The sequence below is a fragment of the Perissodus microlepis genome, chromosome 18 (assembly GCF_051167445.1).
Source record: "Perissodus microlepis isolate ML-2025 ecotype Zambia chromosome 18, ASM5116744v1, whole genome shotgun sequence".
Classification (NCBI taxonomy): Eukaryota; Metazoa; Chordata; class Actinopteri; order Cichliformes; family Cichlidae; genus Perissodus; species Perissodus microlepis.
Genome location: NC_140478.1, coordinates 11,347,384 through 11,361,786, shown reverse-complemented (window position 1 = coordinate 11,361,786; position 14,403 = coordinate 11,347,384). Strand labels below are relative to the sequence as shown.

Below are 14,403 nucleotides of genomic sequence, written 5' to 3'. Positions count from 1 at the left end.
TATCAATAATTTATCTCAATTACATCGCTGGAAGCCAAACTTGTTGTTTCAATTAAAATTCTAAACTCAAAGTAACAAAACGTCCAATTTACAGTGAACACCTCATCTGTATCTGACACAGGGCTGAAGATATACCACGGGCCTTGAATGCAGCAGAGCTCTCATCAGATAAGCACAGGAAGACACCTGGACTGTGTTTAATGTGGCGTCTGTATCGATGCTGCAGGAAGCAGAGAAGAATCTGAAAGGGTCACAACAAACTCAGAAAAGGTTTCAATTTTTTGTTCAACATCAGGAACCAGGAAGTCCAGGAAGAGCAAGTTCTAGTTCTGGGAAGCTCTTCCTCTGAGCAGGAGGAGCTAGTATCAAACAGATGCTCCAAGTTTCTCAGCTCAGTGAACCGACACAGATCTGCTCACCTCACAGGTTAACATGACGTCGACAAACAGATTCTGCGTTTGATGTTATTGATGCTTTTGGACCAACAAAACAGCTTTTTACACCTGCACTCGGAGCGATCTGATTGGTCAGTAGGTGATTTTGTTGATGCCTGGTCTTGAACGCGACCGTCTTCAGCGCAGGTTAGGCCTCGACAGCGAGTCGGCACAACGGTCTCCTGATAGGCGGGACTTCAGGACTTCTCAGCCTCTGTACGCCGCGCTGATGAGCCCACGCTCTGACGGCGGTTTCAGCAGAAACACTGAAACCTTAATAAATAGACTGTACGATGTGATGGCCGACCTGGTGCAGACATGAACTCCACCTGGTTCCTGTGAGCTGCAGGTAAACACGGTGGACAGGTGAGTGTGCTGTGCAGGTGCTAGCACTGATCATTATTAGGGAGCTTCAGCATAATTCAGATAAAAATTCACTCGCTTGTATTTCCTGTTTTTCATCAGCCTTTCCGTTCGTCCTGTTGGGAATAACTGAGGAAACAAGGAGCATGCACACTTTCACTTTCACAGATTGTGGAATCAAATATTTGATTAAAGGCTTTAAAATCTGATCCTAAAGCAGAGCAGCTGTTTGTACTCGCTGACTTACATGGTATTTGTCATGAACTCAGTTACTTTCCTCTCAGAGTTAAAAGCTGCGTCCTGAAATCTGTCAGATCTGATAGTTTAACAGAGTCTCACAGGTGGAGGCAGTTTTTTATACTTTTACATACATTTGAAGAGCTCAGGTGGGTCTCAGGAGTTTTACCAGGATCGCTGATTTGAGAGACTTGACCTGAGAAAATGAGCTTAGCTGATCTGAGCTCAGTGAACTGTCTGAATAATAAACCAGGGGCGGAGACCTGTCAATCACAGACGTGGGCGGGCCTGTAGCTAAATGTAGCTACATTTAGCTACAATGTAACTACATTTAGCTACATTAAGCTACAATGTAACTACATTTAGCTACATTAAGCTACAATGTAACTACATTCAGCTACAATGTAACTACATCCAGCTACAATGTAACTACATTTAGGTACATTGTAGCTACATTAAGCTACAATGTAACTACATTTAGCTACATTGTAGCTACATTAAGCTACAATGTAGCTACATTAAGCTACAATGTAGCAACATTTAGCTGCAATGTAACTACATTTAGTTACAATGTAGCTACATTTCGCTCATGTTTATCAAAGAATCTGGAAAAATTGTGTATTTATGAACTTTACTCATAATTCAGCCGACAAAACTAAAAGAAATGAATCAATGTGAACCGAACGAGAGCTGCCACAGGACAGAGAAGTGCTGAACAGAGAATATGACAATAACGGTGTGTTCACACCAAACGCGATGGACGCGAATAGAGCGTCAGGTTTACATGTAAACTCAATGGAAAAGCGCGATGACCCGCGATTGCGGCTCCCGCGAAAATTCGGAAGCAGATTTGCGTCGCCAAAACGCCTGAAACGTGCGTCAGTCTAGCGCGTTTGGAGCGTTTGACTCGCGAAAAAAACCACGCGCGTGAGTTTTTGTGTTGCATTTTGTGCATACGCGTGTTACCGCTCGAGTTGGAAAAATCTGAACTCCAGCGTCAAATCGCGCCGCGACAACCAATCAGGAGCCTGGTGACGTGGCTGTGGCCTAGGTCAAAGGGGCAGATCCAGCCAAAGCCCTTCATACTTCAATGGAGGGAAGGCTAATCAACGCCGTAGCAAACAACCCGGAGCTGTACGACACCAGCTGCTTTGTGTAACCAGACAGGAATATAAAGGACGAGCTTGGAGGGAGATATGTAAAGAGATCGGGCAACCTGGTAAGTTCATTCATTTCTCTTTTGAAAGTTTTCGCTGACCCGGGGAAGCCGCACAAAAGCTAGCAAGCCACCGCTATTTTCCCACTGACGTACAAATACCGTTCTGCTTTTATGCATGTTGTCATATAGGAATATATTTTGTTTATTAATAAACAGCACACAGTGGTCCCGCTGTTCATCCGTCACTGCTTCGCTTTTTCGCTGATTTTCTTTTTCTTTTCTTTTTTTTTTTTGCACAGTACAGCATTGCATTCTGCAGCCTGATTGAAAAATCTCCTCCGTGTGGTGTCTCCTGCGCTTGCCAAATTTATCATGTTTGGTTTTGATAACCATCACGTCCAATAGAAAAAACAGCACAAAAATAGCCATAACTACGAGCCTCATTCGGAAATAAACACCTGCACCGCGAGGGAAAAAGGCGCACGAAAGTGGCAGGCAGATGAAGACAAACCGCGGCATAATAATACTTTTACGTTTTGCAATCTACAAAGGTTTGCACTTTGAGAATCAATTGTGAGAACTGTGACCAATGTTCATGTGTGTGGGGAAAACAGTGTATAAAGTGCGTGGCCAGGGGCTAGTTATTCTGAGAACCCCTGCTGCAATAAATGAGGGACCACTGTATATACTTTCTCTGATTATATTCAACATGTTAACATTTAATACTGTATTGATAGAGCCAACTGATTCTGCAGCAGAGCATCCCCTGTTGCATCTCCTGGCTCCCCAGTCCCTGAGCTCCTGCTGCTGCACCCACAGGTATGTACAGCAAGCACTGATACCTTTTTAGTCGGTGGGATTGCCTTGTGATCACCTTTACTAAATATCTACAACCAATCTGATTATATCCTGTTTTTGTTTTGTTTTTTTCAATGTTGAAATTAAAATCTAGCTGCAGCCTTCTCATTTCTTTGTGTTTTGTGCTGTTTTACAGGCCCACAGAGGAGGACGGCTCCGAGGCAGATGAGGGACGGGTCCCAGGACGGTCCATCGGCGGTGGAGCTGGCCATCCTGGTGTCCCTGAAGAGGCCACACCAGTCTCCAATGGAGCATTTCCTCCTCGGCCTTGTTCCTGCTCTGGAGAGCAGCTGGGTCCTTTTTATTCCTGTCTCTCTGTAAATACTTATATTTTACAGATTTATGTTTAATGTTTTTCTGTTTGAGAATTTTAATATTATTTCAAATAAATTTTTATAATGACTAATGTCTCAGCTCTACTACACAGCAAATGTTGGCACACGACTTGACACATGTAGAATTTATTTCATATTATACTAATGACAAAATATACTAATACAGTGGGATGCAAAAGTTTGGGAAACCTTGTTAATAGACATTTTCCTGTATAAATCGTTGGTTGTTACAATAAAAAATGTCAGTTAAATATATCATACAGGAGACACACAGTGATATTTGAGAAGTGAAAAGAAGTTTACTGGATTTAAAAAAAAAAAAAAGTGTGCAATAATTGTTTAAACAAAATCAAGCAGGTGCATAAATTTGGGAACCACAAAAAAAGAAATGAAATAAATATTTAGTGTATATCAATGTGTGTGTCTCCTATATGATATATGGGGTGCCTTTGTCTGGACGTGCTTCCCATCCAGAGCTCCACAGCAGAGTGGGAAGTTCCAGCGCTCCTGGAATCCCTCTGTGATGGACCGCCAGTCTCCAGGTGAAGGCACAGCCATGGAGTCGTCCACTACACAGTTCCCAGATGGCCGTCGCTACCTGGCGGGTGATCTGGCTCACCGTGGACACACCGACTCTGTAACTGAACGCTTGGTCGTGAAGGAGTCCCCGGTGACAAGGAACCTGGACAAAATTGTTCAAAATTAGTATTATGTGTACTGCAGTTACAAAATACATTATTCAAATTCCAAAATACTTTTGTGATGTCAGATTTAAATCACAAAACTTAAATCTTACATAAAACATTTTGTAATTATAAGGATAATTACAAAATGTATATTAGATAATATCTAAAACAGTTGTTTTGTTTTAACTTTAACATATCATAATTTGATTGGTAGCAACTTTTGCCACTACAGTGTGCCAATCACTCACAATTCCTAAACATGTCAATCAGGTAGGAATAAAGTAAGACATTAATAGAAATAAAGAGTTGTATGTTGACATGTAGCCCTTTCCTTGCTTAAATCATTAATATTGTTGAAAAATTAATCTGTGATAAGACATAGCTTATCAAGATAGAACCACGTAACTAAAGATGAACCAAACTGTTCAGTTTTATCTAACTCTGTTTTAATAAAGGCTGGTGACTCCTGTTATAGAGTCTGACAGCTGCAGGGATTATATACAAATATTCAACTATCCCAGAATTAAACCAGGTCTAAATATAAAGGAGTGAGTATCACTACAAAGGTTAACTCAGTGGTCTTAATGCTACAGTTTGATATCAGCAAACACCGAGCGCATACATTGATGTGACACCACAGCCATGCTATCATTGCAAACACTGATAACAGCATAAATCGAATTAAATCGGGACTTGATGAGAGCTTCTGAGTATCACTAGAAATATTATAAACAGTCGTCTCCGTACCACAGTTTGCTATCAGTAAACACCGAGAGCATTCACTGTTAGCATAGCACATCCATGTTAGCAGTGTATAAATGGAGGGTTTAGCATATATTAGCACAGGTATCAATAAAGGACTACCGTATTAAATACTTTTACTAACCTCAGGCAGATGGACAGGTGGGATTGAGCGCCTGTAATTGGTGTCTAGGCAGGCGATGCTGGGACCGACGAGGGAAAGCAATTTCCTCAAACTGGCCGGTGATATCGCTGGAATCGGCCGTCATCCAGGCGCAGCTCCTGGAGCAAATGGTGAAACTCACCAAACTGCTCACGCCTCTGGAGGACCTGATGGACCCAGGTACGGCGAGGACGTCTTTTACGCCGCTGCTCTGCTCTCCACAGTACATAGAGAAGGGAGACTCTCTCTTCAAGCGCTAGCTCGACAGCTGCCATCTTGCAAAGATACCGGTCTGGCACAACTTCCTCCCACATTTCCGGTTCACGCGGCGCTATGGATTTTTCTTGGACACGCGTTGAGGCGCGAATGTGCACGTGTCAAATTAGGGGCGTTTTCTTCGCGTCCATCGCGTTCGGTGTGAACACACCGTTAAAGTAATAAAATTTATCCCACGTAACAGAATTGTTTAAAAGCAAGTCTATAGAATTTAGATTTAAGCAGTGATTCAAAGGAAGTCTGGCTGTGTGTGCTCGATCTTCTCTGGTAGGTCATTCCAGATGTGAGGGGGCCTGAAAAAGCAAAATCACCTACAGATTAAATTCTTGCCTTTAGCACAGCCTGAAGGGTCCAACCCGCTGTGAGCAGGCACACGTGGGGTCAGAGGTTCTGCTACGTACACCGAGGCCACAGGCGAGTTTTGACGAGAGAGAGAGCAACTTTTCATTAATGCCAGAGAAGAGAGCAGCAATAGTCCAATCTTGAGAAAATAATTCCTTTCATTCGTTCACCCATTTTTAAAAAACTTTGCAAAATTTGGTGATATTAGCAATTCATAAGCACGTTATTTCACTACAACCCATATTTTTACTCCAGATTACTACAAAAAATAAATAAATGCTGAACTGTTTTCTTGGGTCCAGGTAACAAAAAGTGGAAAATAAAATCCTTCTAAATGAATATAACCATGTAACCTAAATGAGAGACGTCATTTTGTTTTTGCCTTTATTATTAACCTGAACTGGGAAAAACTGTCGATGCTTCAGTGTTTTCCATAAATAAACCAAACTCAGACATGCACACACTAATGAAGCAGAATTTCACACATTCACAGGATACAGATATGCACCTTCAAATTAAAAGCCTTTATGGCAGTGATAACTGTAAACAAAATATGGATTATTCCCTCTTTAAAAGGTCAAGAGTTATAGCAATATCTGCAATGTTTCCACCATTTTAAAATGCCCTTCTTCAGTTCTTTAGACTACATCATAGCTGCTGTGAATATAAGAAATTTTTATTTTGAGGTGCACCGTGTCATTCACGAAGCCAAACCTATTTTATTCATTTACATTTAAGTAGGAGCGTTTTTTAAAGAGGGCTGATGGGAGGGGGAAAACTGCAGCACATTACAAGGAGTGAACGTTCTCTCTCATGCTCACGTGCCTTTTCTGCACCTGAACCACAGCCTAGGACATCATAGTTTTACTGGTTCCTGGTGCTCTCACAGCACAGTCTCACAGGTCTTTGAACAGCGGGTGTTGAAGAGCCTGAGCAGCTGTGATCCTGGTGGAAGGGTTCAGATCCAGCAGCTTATCCAGCAGGTCGTAAGCCTCATTGGGAACTCTGTCCCAGCCACGCTCATCCTCCTCCTCTTCCACCTTTTCCTGTTTTGGAAGGCGAGTTGCGGTGTCATTACCACCTGAATGTTTGTGCTTGTTCGTGTGACAACACAAGAGTTCTGCAGGAGTTTCATCTGCTTCCTTTTTGTGTGGTTTGAGTGTTCTTTCAGTGGGACGGTGTGTGGGCGTATCATCTTGGATCTTGTGATGATGAGTGTCAGTGGAATCTGCCGTAGCCTCAGGAAGTGGTGTGACTTTGTTATCTGGCGATGGCCTCAATCCTCTGAGCGTCTCACACAGGGTCCTGAGGTCCTGTCGAGGGAGCTCCCGACTGCACACCACCGCTTTACCTGAATCAGATTCAAGCCCATAAAAATAAGATTACTCTGTACAGAGGTTTTTTACAACCCTGTTTCTGAAAACGTGACACTAAAATGTAAATGAAAACGGAACACAGTGATTTGTGAATCTTTTTCTTCCCATCTCAGGACCTAATAAAAACAATAATTCTATACTGTGTGAAATATATTTTTGAAAATAGTCGAGCTAAAAAGGTCATCCTAGATTCTCAGTCTTTCTGAGGTATGGAGATTATCCAGAACATCTCTGAAATGTTTTGGAACATCTGCATACGTCTTTTTCAGGGAAGGTCCTGCTGAACCTCCTTTCGTATTCATTTCAGCAGCACGGCTCCAGGTGTTAAACTAAGATGTTTGCAGGCCAGAGCTGTCACCCCCTGAATGCATTTGGAGCATCATGAAATCAAAAATACAACAAAGGAAGCCATGAATTCTTAAATCCTAAATCACATGAGAGAAGGAAAGCATTTCACTGCACCCCCTGGTCTGATCAGGTTACAGAGTTTGCTACAAGACCTTTGCAGAAACATGGAGCTGGCATCAAATTTAAAAAGTTTCATGTGTTGTTCTGCACCATTTTCAGTTCACTATACTTGATTTTTTTTTTTTCATATTTATATTTATGCAGTGCATCAACTCTGGAAACTGTGCTGCAGAATATTGTTCCACTGCAGAATTATAGTGACTCTGTTGGTGATGAACTGCCTGCAGGATTAGTCACTGCAGTCTTGCAGGTGCAGTGAGGATCTGCGTTCTGCAGAAGCAGAAGACCCAAAAGAAGACATTTATACGCACCGAACGACTTGCCAGCCTTGATGGTCTCTCTGGAGCCTCGTAGGGTCATGATCTGAACGAGCGCAATCATGTCATCGGTGGCCTTAAAGAACGGGTAACGGCCACTGAGCAGTGAGAGCAGGATCACACCAGCTGACCACACGTCTATGGCTGCAGTGCAGGATGACAGGACAGGGGAGGGCACAAGAGTGCAGATTAGTAAGAATAAAAAAGAGAACATCCCAAATTTGCTATTTTTAAGCAATTTTTGGAAAACCTGCCTGGCTCATATGACAGGAAATGTTACCAAGCATGAGAAAACAGATTGTTTTTTTAATACTAGAGAGCATCTCTGAACATACAGCACTTTAATTAAGTTCAACAAACCACATCAAAGCAGATGGGCTAAAGCAGCAGTGTGGTAGATACATATATTTATTTTCTTTGCTTTTAAACATGTATTATAAATAATGACTTGAGACACCCACCCGTGCCTTGGTTGGGACACTTTGTGAGGACTTCTGGTGCTCTAAACCCTGGAGTTCCTGCCCTGGGCGCCACCTGCGACTTTCTGCAGTCGAAAACAAGGACAGGAACGAGGTATTAGAATCGACACAAAACAGAAACTAACAATTCTTCCTTTAGTGGAAGTGGATTGGAACGAGAATTTAGTTTTAATAATAAATAATTTTTGTTCTTGTACAGCTGACACAAGCACCATTAAATCATATTTCATATAAATGAAAGAAATTATATAAATGTTTCACTGTCTAGAATAATGCCCAAAACATGTGCAAGGTAAACATGAGGTGCAGGAGGATGTTTTGTTAGTTACCTGGACAAGCAGACGTTGCAGACCCGATCAGTGAAGTAGCAGTTACAGGTTAGGCCTCGCTGTACGGGTCTCTGACTGCTGCTCTGGGTCCTGACAGGCAGGGTGGCTGAAGAGTACTTACGGCTGGCTGCGTCCTCTGTTTTACTTGGTTTTACCAGCTAAAGAGTAATGATGATTCAATTTTTAATGTCACCTCCAAAACACTCAAGGTCACCTTATATCACTTAATAATATATAATAAGACCCAGCAGAAAAAGTTGCAGCAGGGAACACAGTGTAGCTCAGTATGGGGTTTGATAGCACCTAATGCTATCAAACTGAACAAGCTTATATAAAAAAGTAATTTTATTTCTGTTAAGCAGTCCTACATGTGAACGTGAGAGACAAGAGTTGCAGAGCTTTGTCACAGCATAAGAGAAGCCTCTAAAAACCCATTTTGTTCTTGCTGATGAAAGCTAATGACAGTAAACCTGTTGATGAGCCTCAGGGAGTGGGAGGGAATGAAAGTCTGGAGGTCAGCGACATATGCAGCGCAAAGACTACAAAAAGCTTTCAGTGTTAATATTTTAAAGATAATTAGTTGCAGTACAGGGAGGGAAAATAGCAAGGTTTAGGATTAGGATGGCTGTGTCATGTTCAGTGTGAACTGCAGAATTGTAGATGAGCAGAATATGTTGTTTTTTGGTGTTGCACACCATACTGAGCTATGGAAAGCTTTCAGCCAATAGCTCTTTCGGAATCACCCTGGTGGTGCAAATATACCATTTATGTCTCTCAAAATGCGCTATTGTTGTTATCGTTTTCTTCCATCACTTCATAGTAAAACAATTTATTTTTGTAACAGGCTACTAAAAACAAATACAATTTAAATGTTTTTCTTTGCTAAATTGTCTTTTATGTGTAGACAAAACACTGGTTCATCCCTTTAGTTAGGTGCCTTTTCTATGCTTGGATCAAAGGTCAGTGTTAAGTGGATTAACAAACCAAAATATGTTCCTCTTAAAATGCTCGGGTCCAGCCAATGTCCAAAGAAAAACTTTTCTTGCAAGAAAATCTAAAGATATGAGCAGCAGCTCAAGACTTTTGCTCAGTACTGTAGTTTTCCCCCATTGCTTACCTCTGTCCTAATGGCAGCGTGTTTGGTGTTGGAGAGAGCTGGTGTGCAGCTGTTCAGGTTCCTCTCTCCAAACACAGTCCGTGGCGCTTTGCGTAGCTCTATCAAATCCTAAAGAAAACCAACATGGACGATGACATAAGCAAAACATAAACCATGGAAACACAGATGTTATAAACATCCAACCATAACCATACTTCAGTCTTGTGCAACACAGTGAAGTGTAATTAGAGTAAATTTTATCACTGGACAGAAACACCTAATGAAGATAAAAATGATGGTAAATAAAATAAGTGCAGACACCTTTGTGTGCTTTGTGCGAGAGGTGGTCACAGTGGTGGTAGCAGAATGTGCTTTTTTAATCAGTGCTTTTCGAGAGGTTGAAGAAGATGTGGTGGTGGAGGAAGATGCGGAGGAATTTGTTGGGTGTATTTGCTGCCGTGCAGGCAGTGGAAGAGAGGTGGAGACTGTTGTGGTTTTTGAAGAGAGTTTAGGCGGTGCAGCCACTTGTTTCCCTGTGGACCCTCCACCTTTCTGTGATGGTCTCTTTCTCACCACCTTCAATAGCTCAATCTGGGTGTCAGCGGTACCCTGTGCCAGGCCGAAATCCACCAGTGCGTACCTGTGCATACAGTTACACAAAAAAACAAAACACAAAAGCCAAAATGTAATAAAGTGTATGTGGAATTTATTAGTGTAATTTACTTTTTAACATACATTCTAATCTTATAGCTGAGTGATGCTCCAGCACTGTATCAATATAGACAACACATAGCATCAGATCATGAGCACTACATCAGAATATTAGCATTAGAATTGACAACAGATAAAACATTACAAATGTTCTGCAGCTACTTACATTTTGCTCTTTCTGTTGTAGAGGAAATTGTTTGGTTTGATGTCTCGATGAATTATGCCAAACTGGTGGATGTGTTTCAGAGCCCTTAACAGGTGGTAGATGTACAGGCGGACCTCTTCAAAAGTTAGCAACCCAATGATGTCCTGGTGAATATGTTTAGTTTCAATCAGAAGTTTTAAAAGACATTTTTAAGCAACATCAACATAATCAGGAGAAGAGACTGATTTAGAAGCTCAGATTGTGTCCATTAAAAATAAATAAATCACTTCAGTATAAACACTGCATGTCACTGCAGTAACATACGACAAAGTACATACCACAATGGCTTGATGCTCCATGTAGGGCATTACAATCACCACATGGTCCTCCTTCCTGAAGCAGTATGTCACTCCCATCACATTCTCTCTGCCTCTGCAAAGTGGATTAAGGGCACAGCTCAGAAGACAGGCATCATTTCATTATAATGTGTTATGTCTGCAAGAAATGTCAATCTCGGACGTTCACTTCCAAGAATCATTACAAAAGCACTCAACCACAAATGCACACTCATTTATATAAATTGGTGTGCTTTATGCTGCACGTCTTGTCAACCCCAGCCAGCAGTGTGCCAAACTGCGTAGGTTAAACTGAATCATAAGATGTCACACAAATGAGAAACCCACACACCGATTTACCACAGCATAAAAATAAACTTAAAAGCAAGAAATCAAATAAAATTTGGTCTTTTCTGATTTTACATTTTTGGGATACTTGGCTCTTTCACAAACACAGTAATACTAAAAGAAAAGTTAATTTGAAGGTGTGCTACCAATTCCACATGGAATTATAGGAAAATTAAATAATAATCAAATTGAATCCCTGCATTATCTGTCAAATAATAAAAACATACACTCACAAGCCACTTTATTAGGCACACCTATTCACTCTGCTCTTTATTGAAAATATCTAATCAGCCAATATCATATCAGCAACTCAATGCATTAGGCATGTAAGAAATGCCAAATATGATGGTGCAACTCAAAGGAACTCTATAATTTAACCAGGTCCAGGTCTTTAAGAAGGATTAGTGACAGTGTATAGGGTTACAGTAACACAAACTAAATAAATAAATAGATGTTGATAGAAAAAACATCTGTGTAATGTCAATAAAATTCTAAGTTACTTCATTGGACTCACCCTGCAACAGTGAGACACTGAAGCTCAGCAGCAATCCGTGTGGGATGGCTTGTTGGGATGAGATGCTTCAGTGCAAACATCTCTCTCCTCCCATCTCGCATCTGCACCTCACCCAAGTATACTGAGCTGAACGTACCTAATGAAGACACACAAATGTCATCAGCACTTCTCCTTATGAGGTTAGTGAACGGCTAACAATCCTTCTCCCAGCTGTATAAAAACTCCAAAACTGACTACGTACCTTCTCCAATTTTGTCTATAATGCGGAAAACTTTGGCTAGCTGAGGAACAGCTTTGTAAAGAAACTCAATGTCCATCTCCACATCCGCTGGAAACAAATAAGACAAAAAAAATCCACTGTCAGATCACCATTACTAGTGTGGTGTATATGGTCAACACATAAGAAAGCAATAGGAACGGGAGGGGAGAGAGATAGACAGAGTATCGATATAGCTGTATAAGCCCGGCTTAATCTCAGGTGGTGGGTTCAAGCTCCGCGTTGGGCGTTTGCATTGAGGGCAGGGATAGCTCAGTAGGTAGAGGCCCCATGATCGGAAGGTCGAGGGTTTAAATCCACTGAACGGCTACCCTGAGGTACCCCTGAGCAAGATACCGTCCCTACGCTGCTCCCCGGGCGCCCACTGCTTCACTGAGTGAATGTGTTAAATGCAGACAGAGATCAATAACTGACATAATTTGGAGTTAAAGAAAAATACTGGCGGCCACACTGCTACCCCTCAGCCTTCTAGTAGATGCACTTATGGTATTATTTAAAAAAATCCTACAATCTTAAAGTAAGTTCAAAAAGAACAAAGAAAGCAAAATAAATGTAAAAAATATGATATGATTGTCTTAAGAATGAATTCTGCTCAGAGTGAGGTTATTAATACTGTGTGCAAACCCTAAGCTACAGTGACAAACTATAGCTGAGCACACAGATTTTAATTGTATATCAGCTATAATATAATAATGTAGTTCCAATATAAGGATGCATTTCTACTGAAATATTTCTGTCATATCACAGTTGTCCAACTCACGGGAGATTTTCCGTTTCTTGTGACCTCTGTCAGCTTTCACAAGGCATCCGTCTGTGCTGGGCTCAGCGCAGGCAGGAGAAAACTCCATCTGAAAACCAGAAAACAGGAACATCGTTAGAGACACTTACAGATGGAGCAAACACTCGTGATTTAAGTTTGGTAAACACTTTATTTAAAATATTCTGTAGCTGTACAAGTCCTCTTTACTGTAAATGTCTGCAGTTATAGTTTTTTGAAGAGCGCAGTCTGACTTCCTAGATACCACTAGCATATTGTTAGCTCGCTAACTGCAGCTGCTAGAGCAAAAACACAAAGAAACTTACCGCTTCAGTTGGTTGTAAAGTCCAAAAGTGTCTCAAATTAACGCCTCATAAAGTCACCATACAGCCCCGACCAACATCTCTACCGGTGAAACATCAATTATAGGTTTATATTCCGCTCTGGCGGTGGCTGAAGAACTTTGTACAGACTTTCGGATTGAAGCGTCTCCGCCAACAACAAACTCCGCGCTAAAAGTGACGTCAACGAAATCTCGCGGTACAGCAGCAGAAATCACGTGACGCTCCAAGCACGCGGACGAGAACGATTTAATTACAGCTGTGATGTATCGCTGCATGACTTATTTAAAACAAAAACTGTTGCCTGTAAATTACACGTTACACAGCCAAATAACAGTTTAGTGTTTTCTGTTTATTTTCCTTGTTACTCCGTTATGAGTTGTTGCCTCATAAGAATGGCTGTTGACAATTTTGACCAAATTTAAAAAGACTAAAACTAATAACATTTCCTGTATATTTTAGGAGCCCATTCAACACCGATTTTTGATTAAAAAATATAATATTCAATTGAAATAGTCGAATATTCTTTTTCCCTTTCAAACACAAAAAAACCAAATGAAGTTTTAGAGCTCCCTCTGGTGGACAAATTGTGCCTCATCAAAACTCTTAACATGGTTGAGGGGTGTTTCTCACGTCACTTTACTTTTTTCCATTTATCAGCAGTTATAAATGCAGAAATCAACAGATTGTGAAATAGTTCATATTTTACAATAATATCGTTCCACAGATAAATTGGCTTTAATATTATCTAATGCATAATTTCAGATCTTGTTTTTCTTGTTCATGTCTGGTTATTTTCACTTCGGTTAGCAAACGTGTTTTTAACACCTCCTATAGGTTTATCATGTAGCTGTGGTTATATTTTTAATAACCTTGGATATATAGTACTGTGTAAAAGTCTTGAGTCCTCATTTCTTGCTTTTACTTTGTTTTCAAGGAGACAGAATTCCTTATACTTTTTCTCTCCAGGTTTTCAAAAGTTCATTTGAAATTTTTCTTAGGAGGCTGCTTTTTTAAAATCATTTTCAGTCTTTTCAATGTACCTGACCATGTTTAGTGAAATTAATTATTTTGTTTGTTAAGCCACCAAAAACAGAACTATAACTAAGCATAAAAAAGTCATCATCATCTAACACAAGGTATAAACAGCCAACTTAGTGACGAACCAGTTTTGAATTGTATCTTTAGGTACTTTGTTACTAGTAGGGTCATTACTTTCACAACAGCTAGTTGAATCTACAAAAAAAAATCTAAAAATAACAGTAAAATACTATTTTTGCACCACCATGCAACAAGATTTATATGTAGAGACATGT

At 40.7% G+C, this 14,403-nt stretch overlaps 1 protein-coding gene and 1 long non-coding RNA gene across 3 annotated transcripts; one reads left to right on the top strand and one right to left on the bottom strand.

Annotated features, from left to right (window-relative positions):
• The first annotated feature begins 19 nt into the window (after positions 1-19).
• On the top strand, positions 20-3,453 carry LOC146367377 (uncharacterized). The gene is made up of 3 exons (XR_014797610.1): positions 20-800; positions 900-3,012; positions 3,188-3,453. It is a non-coding gene; the product is annotated as an uncharacterized LOC146367377 (long non-coding RNA).
• Positions 3,454-3,496: 43 nt separating this feature from the next.
• On the bottom strand, positions 3,497-14,346 carry cdc7 (cell division cycle 7 homolog (S. cerevisiae)). Of its 2 annotated transcripts, none has more exons than XM_084912503.1 (13): positions 13,073-14,346; positions 12,750-12,837; positions 11,954-12,040; positions 11,713-11,848; positions 10,854-10,947; positions 10,537-10,679; positions 10,236-10,299; positions 9,681-9,788; positions 8,564-8,721; positions 8,217-8,299; positions 7,750-7,899; positions 4,959-6,945; positions 3,497-4,068 (listed from the first exon to the last, which is right to left on the bottom strand). In XM_084912503.1, the coding sequence occupies exons 2-12, from the start codon at positions 12,835-12,837 to the stop codon at positions 6,491-6,493; spliced, it is 1,566 nt and encodes a 521-aa protein (XP_084768629.1). In that variant the 5' UTR covers positions 13,073-14,346; the 3' UTR covers positions 3,497-4,068; positions 4,959-6,490. The 2 variants fall into 2 exon arrangements, with proteins under 2 accessions (XP_084768629.1, XP_084768628.1); XM_084912502.1 differs by having other exon boundaries at positions 9,981-10,299; positions 13,073-14,345.
• Between the last annotated feature and the right edge of the window lie 57 nt (positions 14,347-14,403).

Bases quoted from the DNA above. Each gene is read 5' to 3' on its own strand.
- cdc7 (XM_084912502.1), bottom strand. From the start codon at position 12,837: ATGGAGTTTTCTCCTGCCTGCGCTGAGCCCAGCACAGACGGATGCCTT. The intron at 8,300-8,563 runs GTAACTAACAAA...TTTCGACTGCAG, and splicing joins TGCAACGTCTGCTTGTCCAG to AAAGTCGCAGGTGGCGCCCA. The intron at 6,946-7,749 runs GTGCGTATAAAT...AATCTGATTCAG, and splicing joins CAAGGCTGGCAAGTCGTTCG to GTAAAGCGGTGGTGTGCAGT.